This window comes from Thalassophryne amazonica, chromosome 1 (genome assembly GCF_902500255.1).
Source record: "Thalassophryne amazonica chromosome 1, fThaAma1.1, whole genome shotgun sequence".
Taxonomy (NCBI): Eukaryota; Metazoa; Chordata; class Actinopteri; order Batrachoidiformes; family Batrachoididae; genus Thalassophryne; species Thalassophryne amazonica.
The window spans coordinates 172,918,318-172,940,508 of record NC_047103.1 but is presented as its reverse complement, the minus strand read 5'-3'; the positions used below and the strand labels follow the sequence as shown (position 1 = coordinate 172,940,508).

At 46.9% G+C, this 22,191-nt stretch overlaps 1 protein-coding gene across 1 annotated transcript in view; it reads left to right on the top strand.

Moving 5' to 3' along the window:
• The window catches only part of agap1 (ArfGAP with GTPase domain, ankyrin repeat and PH domain 1), a 198,894-nt gene that overhangs the window by 68,725 nt on the left and 107,978 nt on the right, over window positions 1-22,191 (top strand). Inside the window, exons 7-8 of the mRNA XM_034182035.1 lie at window positions 2,866-3,030; window positions 10,431-10,583. Of these exons, the coding sequence (XP_034037926.1) occupies window positions 2,866-3,030; window positions 10,431-10,583 (318 nt within the window). The remainder of the gene's footprint in view (window positions 1-2,865; window positions 3,031-10,430; window positions 10,584-22,191) is intronic.

Sequence of the window (22,191 nt, the reverse complement as noted above, 5' to 3'; positions counted from 1 at the left end):
ATCAAAGTGCTGAAGGTCTGCAATCAAAGTGCTGAAGGTCTGCAATCAAAGTGCTGAAAGACTGATCACAGTGCTGAAGGACTGATCAAAGTGCTAAATGACTGCAATCATAGTACTGAATGTCTGCGATCAAAGTGCTGAATGACTGCGATCAAAGTGCTGAAGGACTGATCAAAGTGCTGAAGTATTGCAGTCAAAGTGCTGAAAGTCTGTGGTCAAAGTGCTAAATGACTTTGATCAAAATGCTGAAGGACTGTGATCAAAGTGCTGAATGTCTGTGATCAAAGTGCTAAATGACTGTGATCAAAGTGCTAAATGACTGTGATCAAAGTGCTAAATGACTGTGATCAAAGTGCTGAAGGACTGAATAAAGTGCCAAATGACTGTGATCAAAGTGCTAAATGACTGTGATGAAAGTGCTAAATGACTGAATAAAGTGCTAAATGACTGTGATCAAAGTGCTGAAGGACTGAATAAAGTGCTAAATGACTGTGATCAAAGTGCTGAAGGACTGAATAAAGTGCTGGATGTCTGTGATCAAAGTGCTAAATGACTGTGATCAAAGTGCTGAAGGACTGAATAAAGTGCTAAATGACTGTGATCAAAGTGCTGAAGGACTGAATAAAGTGCTAAATGACTGTGATCAAAGTGCTGAAGGACTGAATAAAGTGCTGGATGTCTGTGATCAAAGTGCTAAATGACTGTGATCAAAGTGCTAAATGACTGAATAAAGTGCCAAATGACTGTGGTCAAAGTGCTAAATGACTGTGATCAAAGTGCTGAAGGACTGAATAAAGTGCTGGATGTCTGTGATCAAAGTGCTGAATGTCGGTGATCCAAGTGCTAAATGACTGTGATCAAAGTGCTGGATGTCTGTGATCAAAGTGCTGGATGTCTGTGATCAAAGTGCTGAAGGACTGAATAAAGTGCTGAATGTCTGTGATCAAAGTGCTAAATGACTGTGATCAAAGTGCTAAATGACTGTGATCAAAGTGCTAAATGACTGTGATCAAAGTGCTGAAGGACTGAATAAAGTGCCAAATGACTGTGATCAAAGTGCTAAATGACTGTGATGAAAGTGCTAAATGACTGAATAAAGTGCCAAATGACTGTGATCAAAGTGCTAAATGACTGTGATCAAAGTGCTGAAGGACTGAATAAAGTGCTAAATGACTGTGATCAAAGTGCTGAAGGACTGAATAAAGTGCTGGATGTCTGTGATCAAAGTGCTAAATGACTGTGATCAAAGTGCTGAAGGACTGAATAAAGTGCTAAATGACTGTGATCAAAGTGCTGAAGGACTGAATAAAGTGCTAAATGACTGTGATCAAAGTGCTGAAGGACTGAATAAAGTGCTGGATGTCTGTGATCAAAGTGCTAAATGACTGTGATCAAAGTGCTAAATGACTGAATAAAGTGCCAAATGACTGTGGTCAAAGTGCTAAATGACTGTGATCAAAGTGCTGAAGGACTGAATAAAGTGCTGGATGTCTGTGATCAAAGTGCTGAATGTCGGTGATCCAAGTGCTAAATGACTGTGATCAAAGTGCTGGATGTCTGTGATCAAAGTGCTGGATGTCTGTGATCAAAGTGCTGAAGGACTGAATAAAGTGCTGGATGTCTGTGATCAAAGTGCTAAATGACTGTGATCAAAGTGCTGAAGGACTGAATAAAGTGCTAAATGACTGTGATCAAAGTGCTGGATGTCTGTGATCAAAGTGCTGGATGTCTGTGATCAAAGTGCTGAAGGACTGAATAAAGTGCTGGATGTCTGTGATCAAAGTGCTGGATGTCTGTGATCAAAGTGCTGGATGTCTGTGATCAAAGTGCTGGATGTCTGTGATCAAAGTGCTGGATGTCTGTGATCAAAGTGCTGGATGTCTGTGATCAAAGTGCTGGATGTCTGTGATCAAAGTGCTGGATGTCTGTGATCAAAGTGCTGAATGTCGGTGATCCGAGTGCCGAATGACTAGGATCAGAGTGCCGAAGGTCTGCGATCAAAGTGCCGAAGGTCTGCGATCAAAGTGCCGAAGGACTGCGGGCAAAGTGCCGAAGGACTGCGGGCAAAGTGCCGAAGGACTGCGGGCAAAGTGCCAAATGACTGCGATCATAGTACTGAATGTCTGCGATCAAAGTGCTGAATGTCTGCAGTCAAAGTGCTGAAGGACTGATCAAAGTGCTGAAGGACTGATCAAAGTGCTGAATGACTGATCAAAGTGCCGAAGGACTGCGGGCAAAGTGCCGAAGGACTGCGGGCAAAGTGCCAAAGGACTGCGGTCAAAGTGCCAAATGACTGCGATCATAGTACTGAATGTCTGCGATCAAAGTGCTGAATGTCTGCGGTCAAAGTGCTGAAAGTCTGCGGTCAAAGTGCTAAATGACTTTGATCAAAATGCTGAAGGACTGTGATCAAAGTGCTGAATGTCTGTGATCAAAGTGCTGAATGTCTGTGATCAAAGTCCTGAAGGACTGCAGTCAAACTGCTGAATGTTTGTGATCAAAGCACTGAATGTCTGTGATCAAAGTGCTGAGTGTCTGTGGTCAAAGTGTTGAATGTCTGTGGTCAAGTGCTGAATGTCTGTGATCAAAGTGCTGAGTGTCTGTGGTCAAAGTGTTGAATGTCTGTGGTCAAGTGCTGAATGTCTGTGATCAAAGTGCTGAAGGACTGCAATCAGAGTACTTAAGGACTAAAGTCAAAGTGCTGAATGTCTGTGGTTAAATGTCTACATTCTAAGTTTGGTCATTTGTTTTAAACTTTTTGATATTTTTGAAAAGTCTTTGAAGATGTCAGTGATGATCTTTTTGAGTGTGATGTTTGGTGGTGGGATCATATCAGGTGAATCCTGATTGGATTTTGTGTTTCAGGGTCGGGGTCCAGCGGCCCCTCGGCGTCTCAGATACCGAGCGGCGTCAGTTTGGTGTCCTTTAGCAGCCGAGCTGTGGACGGGATGCACCAGCGCTCATACTCGGTGTCCAGTGCCGACCAGTGGGTGGACGCCACCGTCATCGCCAACTCAGGAGTCAGCACGGGTCAGTTCCTCACAACCGGGTCAGTTCCTCAGGACCAGATCCTGGGACTTTGGTGTGGAAATCACCACCAAAGTAGTTAAAAAAAAAAAAAAAAAAAAAAAACGTGAACACATGAATTATTTTAAAAATAAATCATAGAATTTAAAAAGTGATTTTAAATGTGGTTTAAAAAGACAAATATTTGACTTTCATTTTCGTGAAATTCTTAAAATCTGCATTTTGATTTTAGCAACATTATTATTCAAATGTCATGAAAACGTTTGTATTTAAGAAATAAACTAGAGCACCGTGCTGGTAGAGTGCAAACCTTCACCAACACTCATTTCTAATTCCTCAAATTTTTATGTTTGAAAAGATGTTCAAGGTCAAAGTCCTGTTCAAAGTGACTTTTCATAAGATAAATGAAATGTGATCAGATGTCAGGAGGATTTAGTTCATGCAGTTGAATCAAAGAAATTTGTGGTGTTGTCAGATTTGGGGTTTTTTTTTTTCTTCAACTTTTTCAGTTTCCTAGTTAGGGGAGGTGACGGTCTTGTGGTTAAACTGTTGGGCTTGAGACCAGAAGATCCTCAGTTCAAATCCCAGCCTGACCGGAAAATCACTAAGGGCCCTTGGGCAAGGTCTCTAATCCGCTGTTGTACCCGGTGTGTAGGGCAGCAGCCTGACATCGGGGTGAATGTGAGGCATCATTGTAAAGCACTTTGAGTGTCTGATACAGATGGAAATGCGCTATATAAATGCAGCCCATTTATCAATCAATCAATCAAATTTTTTTTATATAGCGCCAAATCACAACAAACAGTTGCCCCAAGGCGCTTTATATTGTAAGGCAAGGCCATACAATAATTATGTAAAACCCCAACGGTCAAAACGACCCCCTGTGAGCAAGCACTTGGCTACAGTGGGAAGGAAAAACTCCCTTTTAACAGGAAGAAACCTCCAGCAGAACCAGGCTCAGGGAGGGGCAGTCTTCTGCTGGGACTGGTTGGGGCTGAGGGAGAGAACCAGGAAAAAGACATGCTGTGGAGGGGAGCAGAGATCGATCACTAATGATTAAATGCAGAGTGGTGCATACAGAGCAAAAAGAGAAAGAAACAATGCATCATGGGAACCCCCCAGCAGTCTAAGTCTACAGCAGCATAACTAAGGGATGGTTCAGGGTCACCTGATCCAGCCCTAACTATAAGCTTTAGCAAAAAGGAAAGTTTTAAGCCTAATCTTAAAAGTAGAGAGGGTGTCTGTCTCCCTGATCTGAATTGGGAGCTGGTTCCACAGGAGAGGAGCCTGAAAGCTGAAGGCTCTGCCTCCCATTCTACTCTTACAAACCCTAGGAACCACAAGTAAGCCTGCAGTCTGAGAGCGAAGCGCTCTATTGGGGTGATATGGTACTACGAGGTCCCTAAGATAAGATGGGACCTGATTATTCAAAGCTTATAAGTAAGAAGAAGAATTTTAAATTCTATTCTAGAATTAACAGGAAGCCAATGAAGAGAGGCCAATATGGGTGAGATATGCTCTCTCCTTCTAGTCCCCGTCAGTACTCTAGCTGCAGCATTTTGAATTAACTGAAGGCTTTTTAGGGAACTTTTAGGACAACCTGATAATAATGAATTACAATAGTCCAGCCTAGAGGAAATAAATGCATGAATTAGTTTTTCAGCATCACTCTGAGACGAGACCTTTCTGATTTTAGAGATATTGCGTAAATGCAAAAAAGCAGTCCTACATATTTGTTTAATATGCGCTTTGAATGACATATCCTGATCAAAAATGACTCCAAGATTTCTCACAGTATTACTAGAGGTCAGGGTAATGCCATCCAGAGTAAGGATCTGGTTAGACACCATGTTTCTAAGATTTGTGGGGCCAAGTACAATAACTTCAGTTTTATCTGAGTTTAAAAGCAGGAAATTAGAGGTCATCCATGTCTTTATGTCTGTAAGACAATCCTGCAGTTTAGCTAATTGGTGTGTGTCCTCTGGCTTCATGGATAGATAAAGCTGGGTATCATCTGCGTAACAATGAAAATTTAAGCAATACCGTCTAATAATACTGCCTAAGGGAAGCATGTATAAAGTGAATAAAATTGGTCCTAGCACAGAACCTTGTGGAACTCCATAATTAACTTTACTCTGTGAAGAAGATTCCCCATTTACATGAACAAATTGTAATCTATTAGACAAATATGATTCAAACCACCGCAGCGCAGTGCCTTTAATACCTATGGCATGCTCTAATCTCTGTAATAAAATTTTATGGTCAACAGTATCAAAAGCAGTACTGAGGTCTAACAGAACAAGCACAGAGATGAGTCCACTGTCCGAGGCCATAAGAAGATCATTTGTAACCTTCACTAATGCTGTTTCTGTACTATGATGAATTCTAAAACCTGACTGAAACTCTTCAAATAGACCATTCCTCTGCAGATGATCAGTTAGCTGTTTTACAACTACCCTTTCAAGAATTTTTGAGAGAAAAGGAAGGTTGGAGATTGGCCTATAATTAGCAAAGATAGCTGGGTCAAGTGATGGCTTTTTAAGTAATGGTTTAATTACTGCCACCTTAAAAGCCTGTGGTACATAGCCAACTAACAAAGATAGATTGATCATATTTAAGATTGAAGCATTAAATAATGGTAGGGCTTCCTTGAGCAGCCTGGTAGGAATGGGGTCTAATAGACATGTTGATGGTTTGGAGGAAGTAACTAATGAAAATAACTCAGACAGAACAATCGGAGAGAAAGAGTCTAACCAAATACCGGCATCACTGAAAGCAGCCAAAGATAACGATACGTCTTTGGGATGGTTATGAGTAATTTTTTCTCTAATAGTTAAAATTTTGTTAGCAAAGAAAGTCATGAAGTCATCACTAGTTAAAGTTAATGGAATACTCAGCTCAATAGAGCTCTGACTCTTTGTCAGCCTGGCTATAGTGCTGAAAAGAAACCTGGGGTTGTTCTTATTTTCTTCAATTAGTGATGAGTAGAAAGATGTCCTAGCTTTACGGAGGGCTTTTTTATAGAGCAACAGACTCTTTTTCCAGGCTAAGTGAAGATCTTCTAAATTAGTGAGACGCCATTTGCCATTCAGTTTCTGAATTCTTTTTCAGATAATTTTCACAGAACATTGGTTTTCTCTGCTGTGCACAATCTGTCTTTGTTTCACTTGGTTTCAAACTGATAACTGGAAATATTCATTGTAATGGGCTTTTCAATATTAAATTCAAATGTTCATCAAATTCATACTATCAGGTGGTTGTGAGTGACAGTCTGCACCTCACTTTCAAATATGAGAGTGATCTGGGGGCATGTTTCATTAAGATATAATGTAAAAAGCTTCTTTATTATCTTGTCTTATTGTCAAATTCGGTTGTGGAGTCGCACCACTGATCTCTTTGTCTGTGTAAAGTAACAAATACAGATTCTGTTCTGTCAGTAATCTGGATCAGACTGTCAGTGGATAAAGTACACCGTCCTGCATAACGCTCTCAAATATTCAACAAATTAGATCTTTTTTTGATAGAGTTGTGAATTTTTTAAAATTGGTTCAGTGTTAAAGATGTTGATTTTTTTTTTCAGTTTCCCAACATTTTTCCTGACTTTGTTCTTTGACCCATGACCTTGAAAACTGATTCAGTTCTACCTGTCAGGATATGAATCTTCAGGAAAAAATTTCATGATGATATGTGACTGACTGACTGACTGACTGACTGACTGACTGACTGACTGACTGACTGACTGACTGACTGACTGACTGACTGACTGAGCGAGCCTAAAACATAACCTTCATCTTCGTTGTAGGAGGTAAAACGTTTTACAGGCTCTTTGTGGCCGCTCCATCCTGAGCTGCAGAGTTTACGAGGTGTACCTGAATGCATCATTAAGTCCCTGCAGACTCCAAACAGCGTGCCCTGGAGCAAGGCACAGACCAGGTGTGTGTTTGTTTCTTAAATGGGGTTTCAGATGCCTCAGCAGGGAAAGGAGGCGGAGCACAGACCCTTGTACCGCCCACTGACCAGTCAGATCTGTTCCTAATTTCCAGATAATTAAACAACTTGAGTGAATAGAAAATTCCTTTTTTAAATACCCGATTTTTAAATTCCTTTTATCATAAAAGTTCCTTCAGCTGCTCCCTGGTTTGCACTCGGAGTTGCAACAGCAGAGTGGATCTGTATGTTGAATTGACACAACTTTTACACCGGATGTCCTTCCTGACGCACCGGTCACACGGCACTTAACGAAGGGCAACGAAGCCCAAACGAAACAAGAAATCTGGACTTTGGTTGACTTTCGTTGCCATCGTTTAACCTTCACTTAGCTTTGTTCCTGCAGCTGGTGCTTCGTCAGCATTTTTAAACTGTTGAAAAATTTGAATGAAGGGCAACGAAAACCTCAATTCATCCTTATTTTGTTTTGCTGTCGTTCTTGATGGTTTTTTATTGTTTGCTTAGTTTTTGTAACGTTGGCATTTAGTTTGACTTCATTTGGCCAGCTGAATGTTTTCACAAAGTACAGAAGCCAGTTTGCTGGTTCATGTACTGTCGGAAATTACAGGCCAAACTCAGCCTGTTTGCTTGGATTTTTTTTATCTGGGTGGGGGTCAGCTTCAGTGGGCTCAGGCAGCTTATGCAGGCCAGAATTAATCTTTTGTGTGAATACAATGAATTATTTTACAAAAAACAAAATGCGCGTGTTGTCATACAGTGAGGGTTCTGATGATGAAGATGATCCCTCTTTTGTTCTGGACGAGGAACCAGAGCAGGTGGATCCACCGACGTGCACACAGATCTACACAGCTTCTGTTTGCAGTTTTTCCAGGACTCAGGCGCTATGAGCTCCGTCCCAGCGCCGAGTCCTGGAACTCAGAGATGCAGACACACACTGCTCCAGCTGTGGCTCCAGGCGCGTTTCGTTAAAGCGTCAAGATCGTGAGCTTCGGTTTTGTTAAGTTCCTCTTTCGTCCCTTTTGTGCTTTTTTTTAACTTTGTTTAACCAGGTCGATCCCATTGAGACACAAAGGTCTCTGTTCCAAGGGAAGCCTGGCCAAGAAAGCACCTTAAAAACAAAGTTTCTAGTGGAGAACATAAAATCAGACAACGATAAAACAGACAAATACAATCTGATCACATCATAAAGTTAATATGGGGCCTCATAAGCAGCAACAAGAACGATATGAGGCAGATACTATGTCCCTTTTAAATGTTCCAAGAGAAGTTAGTTCCCTCAAGTTCAAAGTTCTCTGTACTGAGTTCCAGGCAGCAAAGTGCATGAAGGAATGCTTACCTAACTCAGTACAAATTTTGGGGACATTAAGCAAGTAGCAATCACTGGAACGCAAGAAATAAATACTCTGGGTTCTCGAAATGTAGCCACATAGATATTGGGGGAGTAGACCTAAGATTGCTTTGTAAATGAAAGTGTGCCAGTGTGAGAGACGACGTGCAGCCAACGAGGGCCACTCAACTCTGCTATTTAAAGTACAATGTGAGTGAAGGTTTTGCAACATGTAACAAACCTCAGGGCACCGTGATACACAGAGTCCAAAGATTGGAGACAATTAGCAGGCGCATGCATATAAAGAAGGTCGCCGTAATCCAATAAAGGAAGAAAGGTGGCAGCTACTAAATTCTTCCTAGCGGCAAAGCTAAAACGTGTCCTGTTACAATAAAAGAACCCCCAGTTTTAGCTTTAGTTTTTGATCAGGTTCTCTATATGAGACTTAAAAGAAAGCCTGTCGTCAATCAGCACACCCAAATACTTGCAGCAAGGCACTATCTCAGTCGTTTATCCTTGCAGGGAGAACACATTAGGAGGGGGCTCGGGTGTCTTCCTGCCATTTGAAAAAATCATAAATTTAGTTTTAGAAACGTTAAGAACAAGTTTCAAATTTAGAAGCTGACGTTCCAAAAGGTTAAAGGCAGTCTGTAAAAAGCCAGGAGCCTCAGAAAGGGTGGAGCCACAACAGCAAATAACAGTGTTGTCAGCATAAAAATGGAATCATTTCTGTCAAGTACATCCACAAAAATGCTAAACAAAATTGGACCTAAAACAGAGCCCTGAGGCACACCGGAGGAGACTGTTCATGGTAAAACTCGTTCATCCACCTTTTCTCAACGATTTGTGACTTTTTAAATTTTTTTCCCTTCGTTAAGGAATCGTCGTGTGCCGTGTGACTGGGCCATTACATGGAGAAATCAAATAATTGATTACGTTATAGTTTGATCTATTCATTCATAAATGAATGCATTCATTTGTAAACAGGTTTATTAACACCTATTACCTATTAACCTATTACCTGTTTAGGGTTTTGGTCAGAGGGAACGCGCGGCACGCGGGGGGTGGAGCGCGGCACGTGGGGGTGGGTGGTTAATTGCACGCTGGAGGATGGCGTGTTGTCAGCAGAGATAAGTTGTCACATTTGCCACTTGAGTTGAGACTAAACGATTGTAAAATAAGTTATGGCGTCCTTGGGGCTGTCATCACGAGGTGCCAGGCCGTGTGCGGAGCACGCGTGTTTTTATGTGTGTGCACGTGTGCTTGCACGCTCACTCTGATTCTGTGGCCATGTCGGTGTCACCGCCGCCGCGCGCTGATATTGATGGGAGCTGAATGTTATTTTATTCAGCCGCGAGTCACAGCTGTCAGCGGGCGCCGTGACGAGTGGCGAGAGAGTCAGACGGGCTCGCTCGCCCCAGCACCAGACCTCGTCCTCCAGAACCCCGTGGACACCAAGCCAGGATGAGGACCAGAACCCAAAATACAAAGTATGAATGTAAATGTAATATCACAAAATGCTGTATGTGTTAGAATCAGTCAGAGAATTCAGACTTGATCCAAAACATGGTCCTCTGAGACCGACCCTGAGAGGGGGCGGGTCCAATCGTGACAGACAACTGTGGTTCTGTTGGAACCATTTGGACCACAGTCTGGATTGATAATGAAACCATCAGTGTTGTGTTTTCATTGGAGAGTGTTTCCCTTCACAGAGGCCGGTCTGAAGGTCTGAAGGTTGATCTCACTGTACCAGATCCTGATCTGGACTGGTCTCAGAAATAAAAATTTCATTGTGTGGCTTCAGGAAGCTCCAGCAGCTGTGACGGCAGCAGAGCATCTAAGAACTACCTGCAAAAGCCTTTTTCAGGTACACAAACGTCCACAGTGCTGTGCAATGTCCACGGATGTCCATCGAGTCTGTGGACAACCTGAACAAGAGCCTGAGCTCAGGCTAAATTTACCTCAGTGTGGATTTAGGTGAAGGACCTGTTGGGGGCGGGACTTAGGTCTGGTCTGAGTCCCTGGGACCAGGATTAGGAGGGGGACGCCTACTGGAGAAGGGGACCCGTTTGTTGGGTGGATCCAGGTCAGGGTCTGTGAGTGTTGATGTGTTTCTGTGGCCTTGCAGACACGGGCCTGGGCGATTCGGTGGGCTCCAGTCCCAGCACCACCAGCCCCAAGATGGAGCCGCCGCCATCGCCACACGCCAACCGCAAGAAGCACCGCCGGAAGAAAAGCACCAGCAACTTCAAAGCTGACGGCCTGTCGGGTCCCGCTGAAGGTAACTCCGCCCCTCACCCATCTTCACACCCCCCCAACCCAACCCAAGACTCCAGAACCCGAAAAAACTGATTTCACCATCACAGTTTATCATAAAAACACAATGTTCTGGAAAAAATAGAAAAACCACCAAGTTTACAAAAAGAAAGATTTTCCAGACGGGTTCTGGATCCACATATTCCAGTTTTTATCCAAATAAGTGAACAGAACCTCCTGAACCTGAAGCTGGTTGTTTAGTCGTTTGTGGCTGCGGTCAGCAAACAGTCATGTGATGCTCTGAGACCCGGATCCAAGGGTGGGGTTTGTTTGGAACGTGTCCGTCACCCGTGGGTGTCTCTGAGTCCGGTCTGGCCCTGGCAGCGGTTCTCAGATGGTTTCTGTGTTCTGACCGGAGAACAGACGTGGCAGCAGCAGGCGGCATGCACGCGGCTCCATCAGGGAGGCGTCCAGCAGCTGACACGTCAAGTGATGGTTGTCATGGTGACAGATAGATGCTGCTTCTCCTCATTCTTCCTCCTTTTTCTTCCCATTTTGTCTCCTCTCCTTGCTACACTTCCTCGTTTCTTAAGGCTTCACTTCCTCTCCTGCGTTTTCTCTTCTTCTTTTTCCTGTTTCCATTTTTAAAATGTTCACTTTTCTCACTTCCCCTCCTAGTTTACTCTCCTCGTCTCTTTGTTTCCTCTCCTATTTTTAAAATGTTCACTTTTCTCACTTCCCCTCCTAGTTTCCTCTCCTCTACTCTCCTCGTGTCTTTGTTTCCTCTCCTGATCCCCAGATGTCTTCCCCTCTTGTCCACTTGTTTCCTCCTGTCCTCTGGTTTTGTTTCCTCTCTTCTTCTTTCAGTTTTCCTTCTCTTCTTATTTCCTCGGCTGTGTTTTACCTTCTGTCTGTCCTTCCTCATTTCCTTCACTGTTCCATTGTTTCCTCTCCTGTCAGCTGTTCTCTTTTCTTCTCTTTTCCACATTCCCTCCTTCCTCCTTCTCTGCTCCATATGTCCTTGTTTTCTTCCCATTTCTTTCTTTTTCTTGGCCTCCTTTCCACATCCTTCCATTTCTCATTTTTTCTCTTTTTGTGATGTTTGTTTTTTTCTCTTCTTTTGGTCTCGGTGTCTTCTCGCACTCGTCGACATGTCCTCATGTTGTCAGACGCTCCCTGAGCCCTCAGCCATCACTCACACATGTAAGTGAAATATTATAAATAATCCAGCGTATTGAAATCTTTTATCAGCTGTGTCACTTTCATTATTCAATAAGTGATTAGTAACAGTCTGCCCAATTTAGCCATTAGCTCGCCGCCTGTCACGGCAGGCGGGCCGAGGGGTGAAGTATCTTCATGTCAGAACACGGCTTGCGGTAATTCATGACGGGGAACCGCCTTCTGCGGCCGAGCTGCCCGGGTCGGACCGCACACGCTCACGTGCACATGCGTTCGTGCACACGCACAAAACCCATCCCTGAGTTGACGTTGGCGTGACGATTCCATCTCAGAATCCATCTGTGTTTGATGTCACGCTAAAAATCATCACCAACATAAACTGTTATTTCGAGAGGAGAATGTCTGTTGTACTTTTTTGCTTCAGTCACACTTTGATTATTTTTCCTCCGATGACATAAAAGTAATTTTGTGTCATCTGGTTTTTCTGAGTTAATTTATTTCCAGAACAGAAACGAGACACAGTTTAAGACTTCAAAGATTTTAAACTCACACCGGAAACAAAATCTCTGCAACATGTCAACTAAATATTTAAGTAAATAACTAAATTCAGCTTTTTGCTTCAAGGAAGCAGATGGTATCAAGGCTGCATCTCTCGTGTGCCTTCTGGCAAGCTGAAGCTGAAATTTCATGCCGTTTTGAATAAAACCCATCATGAAGCTCTAAATCAGAGCCACAGAAGCCTCTTGGTGGCTTCCCTCACACCTCTCCTCCTGTAGACGGATTTAGTGAACAGGACTAAACTCTTTGTGTTTCTTAATGACGGATAGAAGTGTTCATGATCCATATTTCTATACTTCGGTCTTCATCACATGACATCTGTCTGAGTTCATTATTCTCCAAGTACAGCCCCCCCCCCCCCCCCCCCGCCAAAAAGTGCAATAAAATAAAGCCGTAGAAAATCTACACACTTTTGGATCCTGATATCGGTCATATGTCATCTTGTAGCAGATCTCATGGAATTTTATCTCTGGTGTTCATTTCTAATTCCACCTCAGTTTGTCAGAGTTTTGTTGTTCACAGGATGTGCTCAGTATGTGCACAGCTCCTCCGGTTGGGTCTGATCTCTCTTTGTTAACACTGTGAACAGTTCTATCAGTTTGAAGTGTCTTTACAGTCCTCCATGTTGTCTTTCTGTCTGGAGTTTTTCTAACTGCACAATGACTTTGAGATTGTCATTGGGTTTGAACCATTGACTTGGTCTCAGAGTAGAATTCCACCAGTTTCCCTTTTTGCTCGTTTGTACGCGGCATCCTCACTGGATCAGTCTCAAACTACATCAGAAGAAATTCCTCACATACACAGTTGTGCTCAAAAGTTTGCATACTCTGACAGAATTTTAGGTTTTTTGGCAGTTTTTCAGAGAATATGAATGATGACACAAAAACTTTTTTTTCACTTATGGTTAGTGGTTATGTGAAGCCATTTATTGTCAGACAACTGTGTTTACTCATTTTAAATCATAATGACAACAGAAACTACCCAACTGACCCTGATCAAGAGTTTCCATCCCCCTGTTCTTCATACCATGTGTTGCCCCCTTTAACATCAATGACAGCTTGAAGTCTTTTGTGGTTGTTGTGCACGAGGCTCTTAATTTTCTCTGATGGTAAAGCTGCCTATTCTTCTTCAGTTCCTGTAAATTCGTGGTCTGTCTTGCATGAATTGCACATTTGAGATCTCCCCAGAGTGCCTCAATGATATTGAAGTCAGGAGACTGAGATGGCCACTCCGGAACCTTCAATTTATTCTGCTGTAGCCAATGACAGGTCAGCTTGGTCTCATGTTTTGGATCATTATCATCTTGAAATGTCTAAGTACATCCCATGCGCAGCTTCTGGGGTGATGAGTGTAAATTTTCCTCCAGTATTTTCTGATAACATGCTGCATTCATCCTGCCAGCAGTTTTGACCAAGTTTCCTGTGCCTTTGTAGCTCACACATCCCCAAAACATCAGTGATCCACCTCTGTGTTTCACAGTAGGAAGGGTGTGCCTTTCATCATAGGCCTTGTTGACTCCTCTCCAAATATAACGTATGGTATGGTATCGTTGTGAGACCAAAAGGTTCAATTTTGGTCTCATCACTCCAAATGTCTTTGTTCTCTGTGCTGTTTGATGCATTGTAAGTTGGATATTTTGTTGCATTTGTGTAGTAATAGTTTTCTTCTCCCGTCTTGACCATGCAGCCCATTTTTCTTCAAGTGCCTCCTTATTGTGCATCTTGAAACAGCCACACCACTTTTTTTTTTAAAAAGTTTCCTGGTGGCAGGTGCTGAAATGGATGAGATTTATTGTCATTGTCATTACAAGTGCAGTAACAACAAGATTACGTCCACACTCAGATTACCACAGATGAGGTACAGCAATTAATCCACAATTATTACTTGTTTACCGTAATAATGGCACACATCAGAATTAAGACAACACATATACATTTGACATTGTTTATGTGCACTAAACTTGAAACAGTCCGTTTTCCGAATTGAGGTGAAGTGAGTGTGTGGTAGCCGCAGCAATATGAGTCGCGCCGCCTCCAGCTTGGGGGGAACGGGGACCTGCCGTAGCTGTCCATGTGTGAGTCAGTTTCTGTCCTTGTGTACTGGAGTTAGAGAAGATAACGAGGCAGCCGAATGTTCCCCAAGGCCGTACAGATTCTTCTGGAGGAAAACAAGGGGGCATTTCATCCTTCAGAGGCTGATAAGCCTGCCGTGTTTGTGGTTGAGCAGTGAAAAACACTTTTACAGTTTCACATGAACAATCCAGATCCCAATTCTGAATATTCCCCGGTCTCTGAAGTCTTCTCCTGCAAGGTGCGCATTTGCTCCGAGATGTTATCCAATTTGCGTCTGAGTTCAAGGGTTAATGCAGTCTGAGAATGCATTGCCTTGTCCAACTCATTAATCATGATGGATAAGTAGGGTAAGTTCCATCTGGGCACGCAGGGTCTCCCGGCCCTGATCTTCTTGTAGAAAAAATGGTGTCAGTAGCGTTCAGAGACCAGCTGATCAATTCCATGATTAATCCAATATAGTTTGAAGAATTCACAGTCTGGTGAAGTAGGGACTTTGTAGGTTGGAGCAGAGACAGAGGAGAGAGGAGGAGATGCGACTGCCCTCGCCGGAGTCCCAAGCTGATTGTTTGTTGGTCTATCTGACTCTGGTTTAGTTCCAACAGAATCCTTCATTTTCCACTTCTATCATTATATTGTCTGAAAAAATTCTGCCAGGGTATGTTAAAAAAATTCACATTAGCTGTTGCAGAATTAGAGACAAATGATTTTGTGGCATTTTTTTGAGGACACCCTGTATTTACAAGAATACGAGATATTTGACTCTAGTTTAAGCTGCACTCTCTTTATGAGCATGTATAAATATACACTAAACACAAAATAATTCACAGTAAAAATGTGCAAATACAATAAAATGTGCGATAAAAATGTGTGTAAAGGAGAAAATGTGCGTAAAGGAGTGCCATTTTAATATTTTGGATGGGGGGGCAGCTTCACACAGGTCTCTCCTCTCTTTGATCCGTCGATTCTTTTTACCTGCACAACATTAAAAACTGATGTTTTTTCTTGTCAACTTCATTTCATTTGTTAATGTTCATGTATTCCTGCATTTAAGGCCTGAAACACATTACAAAAAAACCTTAGGACCAGTTCAATTTAATAAATTGACAGAATGACACAGTCCATGTTCCTCCACACCTGAGAACATGAAGACATCCTGATCCTCCTGATCCTGATCACAAGGACTCTTGATGACTGCATTCAGAAAGTTTTAAGGACTTGATGAATCATAAAGTTTGATAGATTTTTGTGATGTAATAAAGGAGCTTTAATTTGAGTGAGAACTCCTGCTCATCTGTGGAAGGTTGCCCCCCCCCCGTCACACCCTGATGATCACAGCCATCAGTCACTGCCGTTTGACTCCGCCTTCCATCTCTGAAACCCGACCTGCTGCTTGAAATATTTGATCCAAACAGCCTGTCCCACAGGGGGTTCTGTTTGGTGACTGTCCCACAGGGGGTTCTGTTTGGTGACTGTCCCACAGGAGTTCTGTTTGGTGTCTGTCCCACAGGGGGTTCTGTTTGGTGTCTGTCCCACAGGGGGTTCTGTTTGGTGTCTATCCCACAGGGGGTTCTGTTTGGTGTCTGTCCCACTGGGTTCTGGTTGGTGTCTGTCCCACAGGGGGTTCTGTTTGGTGTCTGTCCTACAGGAGTTCTGTTTGGTGTCTGTCCCACTGGGATCTGTTTGGTGTCTGTCCCACTGGGTTGTGTTTGGTGACTGTCCCACAGGGGGTTCTGTTTGGTGACTGTCCCACAGAGGGGTTCTGTTTGGTGACTGTCCCACAGAGGGTTCTGTTTGGTGACTGTCCCACAGAGGGTTCTGTTTGGTGACTGTCCCACAAGGGGTTCTGTTTGGTGTCTGTCCTACAACAGGGGGTTCTGTTTGGTGTCTGTCCCACAGGGGGCTCTGTTTGGTGACTGTCCCACTGGGTCATGTTTGGTGACTGTCCCACAGGGGGCTCTGTTTGGTGACTGTCCCACAGGGGGCTCTGTTTGGTGACTGTCCCACTGGGTCCTTTTTGGTGACTGTCCCACTGGGGGCTCTGTTTGGTGTCTGTCCCACTGGGGGCTCTGTTTGGTGTCTGTCCCACTGGGGGCTCTGTTTGGTGCTTGTCCCACTGGGTCCTGTTTGGTGACTGTCCCACTGGGGGCTCTGTTTGGTGACTGTCCCACTGGGTCCTGTTTGGTGACTGTCCCACTGGGACCTGTTTGGTCCCTGTCCCACTAGGGGCTCTGTTTGGTGTCTGTCCCACTGGGTTCTGTTTGGTGACTGTCCCACAGGGGGCTCTGTTTGGTGAATGTCCTACTGGGTCCTGTTTGGTGTCTGTCCCACAAGGGGGCTCTGTTTGGTGAATGTCCCACAAGGGGGCTCTGTTTGGTGAATGTCCTACTGGGTCCTGTTTGGTGTCTGTCCCACAGGGGGTTCTGTTTGGTGTCTGTCCCACAGGGGGTTCTGTTTGGTGTCTGTCCCACTGGGTTGTGTTTGGTGACTGTCCCACAGGGGGTTCTGTTTGGTGACTGTCCCACAGGGGGTTCTGTTTGGTGACTGTCCCACAGGGGGTTCTGTTTGGTGACTGTCCCACAGAGGGTTCTGTTTGGTGACTGTCCCACTGGGTTCTGTTTGGTGACTGTACCACAAGGGGTTCTGTTTGGTGTCTGTACCACAGGGGGCTCTGTTTGGTGACTGTCCCACAGGGGGTTCTGTTTGGTGACTGTCCCACAGGGGGTTCTGTTTGGTGACTGTCCCACAGGGGGTTCTGTTTGGTGTCTGTCCCACTGGCTCCTGTTTGGTGCCTGTCCCACATGGCTCTGTTTGGTGCTGTCCAGGGGGCTCTGTTGACTGTCCCACAGGGTGCTCTGTTTGGATGACTGTCCCACTGGGTCCTTTTTGGTGACTGTCCCACTGGGGGCTCTGTTTGGTGCTTGTCCCACTGGGTCCTGTTTGGTCCCTGTCCCACTGGGGGCTCTGTTTGGTGACTGTCCCACTGGGAGCTCTGTTTGGTGTCTGTCCCACTGGGGGCTCTGTTTGGTCCCTGTCCCATTGGGTCCTGTTTGGTCCCTGTCCCACTAGGGGCTCTGTTTGGTGTCCCTCCCACTGGGTTCTGTTTGGTGACCGTCCCACTGGGTCCTGTTTGGTTTCTGTCCCACAGGGGGCTCTGTTTGGTTTCTGTCCCACAGGGGGCTCTGTTTGGTGAATGTCCCACAAGGAGCTCTGTTTGGTGAATGTCCCACAAGGGGCTCTGTTTGGTGTCTGTCCCACTGGGACCTGTTTGGTCCCTGTCCCACTAGGGGCTCTGTTTGGTCCCTGTCCCACTAGGGGCTCTGTTTGGTGTCTGTCCCACTGGGTTCTGTTTGGTGTCTGTCCCACTGGGTTCTGTTTGGTGACTGTCCCACTGGGTCCTCTGTTTGGTGACTGTCCCACTGGGTCCTCTGTTTGGTGACTGTCCCACTGGGTCCTCTGTTTGGTGCTTGTCCCACTGGGTCCTTTTTGGTGACTGTCCCACTGGGTCCTTTTTGGTGACTGTCCCACTGGGGGCTCTGTTTGGTGTCTGTCCCACTGGGGGCTCTGTTTGGTGCTTGTCCCACTGGGTCCTGTTTGGTCCCTGTCCCACTGGGGGCTCTGTTTGGTGACTGTCCCACTGGGGGCTCTGTTTGGTGTCTGTCCCACTGGGGGCTCTGTTTGGTCCCTGTCCCATTGGGTCCTGTTTGGTCCCTGTCCCACTAGGGGCTCTGTTTGGTGTCCCTCCCACTGGGTTCTGTTTGGTGAATGTCCCACAAGGGGCTCTGTTTGGTGAATGTCCCACAAGGGGCTCTGTTTGGTGTCTGTCCCACTGGGTTCTGTTTGGTGTCTGTCCCACTTGGGGTTCTGTTTGGTGCCTGTCCCACAGGGGGCTCTGTTTGGTGACTGTCCCACTGGGACCTGTTTGGTCCCTGTCCCACTGGGACCTGTTTGGTCCCTGTCCCACTAGGGGCTCTGTTTGGTGTCTGTCCCACTGGGTTCTGTTTGGTGTCTGTCCCACTGGGGGCTCTGTTTGGTGACTGTCCCACTGGGTCCTCTGTTTGGTGCTTGTCCCACTGGGTCCTATTTGGTGACTGTCCCACTGGGACCTGTTTGGTCCCTGTCCCACTAGGGGCTCTGTTTGGTGTCCGTCCCACTGGGCTCTGTTTGGTGACTGTCCCACTGGGTCCTGTTTGGTTTCTGTCCCACAGGGGGCTCTGTTTGGTGACTGTCTCACAGAGGGCTCTGTTTGGTGACTGTCCCACAGGGGGCTCTGTTTGGTGAATGTTCCACAGGGGGCTCTGTTTGGTGAATGTCCCACAAGGGGCTCTGTTTGGTGTCTGTCCTACTGGGTCCTGTTTGGTGACTGTCCCACAGGGGGCTCTGTTTGGTGAATGTTCCACAGGGGGCTCTGTTTGGTGAATGTCCCACAAGGGGCTGTGTTTGGTGAATGTCCCACAAGGGGCTCTGTTTGGTGTCTGTCCTACTGGGTCCTGTTTGGTGTCTGTCCCACAGGGGGTCCTGTTTGGTGTCTGTCCCACAGGGGATTCTGTTTGGTGTCTGTCCCACAGGGGGTTCTGTTTGGTGACTGTCCCACAGGGGGTTCTGTTTGGTGACTGTCCCACAGAGGGTTCTGTTTGGTGTCTGTCCCACAGAGGGTTCTGTTTGGTGTCTGTCCCACAAGGGGTTCTGTTTGGTGTCTGTCCCACAGGGGGTTCTGTTTGGTGAATGTCCCACAGGGGGTTCTGTTTGGTGTCTGTCCCACAGGGGGCTCTGTTTGGTGCCTGTCCCACTGGGTCCTGTTTGGTGCCTGTCCCACTGGGTCCTGTTTGGTGCCTGTCCCACAGGGGGCTCTGTTTGGTGCCTGTCCCACAGGGGGCTCTGTATGGTGCTTGTCCCACTGGGTCCTGTTTGGTTTCTGTCCCACAGGGGGCTCTGTTTGGTGACTGTCCCACAGGGGGCTCTGTTTGGTTTCTGTCCCACAGGGGGCTCTGTTTGGTGACTGTCCCACAGGGGGCTCTGTTTGGTGAATGTCCCACAAGGGGCTCTGTTTGGTGTCTGTCCTACTGGGTCCTGTTTGGTGCTTGTCCCACTGGGTCCTGTTTGGTGCCTGTCCCACTGGGTTCTGTTTGGTGTCTGTCCCACTTGGGGTTCTGTTTGGTGCCTGTCCCACAGGGGGCTCTGTTTGGTGACTGTCCCACTGGGACCTGTTTGGTCCCTGTCCCACTGGGACCTGTTTGGTCCCTGTCCCACTAGGGGCTCTGTTTGGTCCCTGTCCCACTAGGGGCTCTGTTTGGTGTCTGTCCCACTGGGTTCTGTTTGGTGTCTGTCCCACTGGGGGCTCTGTTTGGTGACTGTCCCACTGGGTCCTCTGTTTGGTGCTTGTCCCACTGGGTCCTATTTGGTGAATGTCCCACTGGGACCTGTTTGGTCCCTGTCCCACTAGGGGCTCTGTTTGGTGTCCGTCCCACTGGGCTCTGTTTGGTGACTGTCCCACTGGGTCTTGTTTGGTTTCTGTCCCACAGGGGGCTCTGTTTGGTGACTGTCTCACAGAGGGCTCTGTTTGGTGACTGTCCCACAGGGGGCTCTGTTTGGTGAATGTTCCACAGGGGGCTCTGTTTGGTGAATGTCCCACAAGGGGCTGTGTTTGGTGAATGTCCCACAAGGGGCTCTGTTTGGTGTCTGTCCTACTGGGTCCTGTTTGGTGACTGTCCCACAGGGGGCTCTGTTTGGTGAATGTTCCACAGGGGGCTCTGTTTGGTGAATGTCCCACAAGGGGCTGTGTTTGGTGAATGTCCCACAAGGGGCTCTGTTTGGTGTCTGTCCTACTGGGTCCTGTTTGGTGTCTGTCCCACAGGGGGTCCTGTTTGGTGTCTGTCCCACAGGGGGTTCTGTTTGGTGTCTGTCCCACAGGGGGTTCTGTTTGGTGACTGTCCCACAGGGGGCTCTGTTTGGTGCCTGTCCCATAAGGGGTTCTGTTTGCTTCCTGTCCCACTGGGGGCTCTGTTTGGTGACTGTCCCACAGAGGGTTCTGTTTGGTGACTGTCCCACTGGGTTCTGTTTGGTGACTGTACCACAAGGGGTTCTGTTTGGTGTCTGTACCACAGGGGGCTCTGTTTGGTGACTGTCCCACAGGGGGTTCTGTTTGGTGACTGTCCCACAGGGGGTTCTGTTTGGTGACTGTCCCACAGGGGGTTCTGTTTGGTGTCTGTCCCACAGGGGGTTCTGTTTGGTGTCTGTCCCACTGGCTCCTGTTTGGTGCCTGTCCCACAGGGGGCTCTGTTTGTTGACTGTCCCACAGGGTGCTCTGTTTGGATGACTGTCCCACTGGGTCCTTTTTGGTGACTGTCCCACTGGGGGCTCTGTTTGGTGCTTGTCCCACTGGGTCCTGTTTGGTCCCTGTCCCACTGGGGGCTCTGTTTGGTGACTGTCCCACTGGGAGCTCTGTTTGGTGTCTGTCCCACTGGGGGCTCTGTTTGGTCCCTGTCCCATTGGGTCCTGTTTGGTCCCTGTCCCACTAGGGGCTCTGTTTGGTGTCCCTCCCACTGGGTTCTGTTTGGTGACCGTCCCACTGGGTCCTGTTTGGTTTCTGTCCCACAGGGGGCTCTGTTTGGTTTCTGTCCCACAGGGGGCTCTGTTTGGTGAATGTCCCACAAGGAGCTCTGTTTGGTAAATGTCCCACAAGGGGCTCTGTTTGGTCCCTGTCCCACTAGGGGCTCTGTTTGGTCCCTGTCCCACTAGGGGCTCTGTTTGGTCCCTGTCCCACTAGGGGCTCTGTTTGGTGTCTGTCCCACTGGGTTCTGTTTGGTGTCTGTCCCACTGGGTTCTGTTTGGTGACTGTCCCACTGGGTCCTCTGTTTGGTGACTGTCCCACTGGGTCCTCTGTTTGGTGACTGTCCCACTGGGTCCTCTGTTTGGTGCTTGTCCCACTGGGTCCTATTTGGTGACTGTCCCACTGGGTCCTTTTTGGTGACTGTCCCACTGGGGGCTCTGTTTGGTGTCTGTCCCACTGGGGGCTCTGTTTGGTGCTTGTCCCACTGGGTCCTGTTTGGTCCCTGTCCCACTGGGGGCTCTGTTTGGTGACTGTCCCACTGGGGGCTCTGTTTGGTGTCTGTCCCACTGGGGGCTCTGTTTGGTGTCTGTCCCACTGGGGGCTCTGTTTGGTCCCTGTCCCATTGGGTCCTGTTTGGTCCCTGTCCCACTAGGGGCTCTGTTTGGTGTCCCTCCCACTGGGTTCTGTTTGGTGAATGTCCCACAAGGGGCTCTGTTTGGTGAATGTCCCACAAGGGGCTCTGTTTGGTGTCTGTCCCACTGGGTTCTGTTTGGTGTCTGTCCCACTTGGGGTTCTGTTTGGTGCCTGTCCCACAGGGGGCTCTGTTTGGTGACTGTCCCACTGGGACCTGTTTGGTCCCTGTCCCACTGGGACCTGTTTGGTCCCTGTCCCACTAGGGGCTCTGTTTGGTGTCTGTCCCACTGGGTTCTGTTTGGTGTCTGTCCCACTGGGGGCTCTGTTTGGTGACTGTCCCACTGGGTCCTCTGTTTGGTGCTTGTCCCACTGGGTCCTATTTGGTGACTGTCCCACTGGGACCTGTTTGGTCCCTGTCCCACTAGGGGCTCTGTTTGGTGTCCGTCCCACTGGGCTCTGTTTGGTGACTGTCCCACTGGGTCCTGTTTGGTTTCTGTCCCACAGGGGGCTCTGTTTGGTGACTGTCTCACAGAGGGCTCTGTTTGGTGACTGTCCCACAGGGGGCTCTGTTTGGTGAATGTTCCACAGGGGGCTCTGTTTGGTGAATGTCCCACAAGGGGCTCTGTTTGGTGTCTGTCCCACAG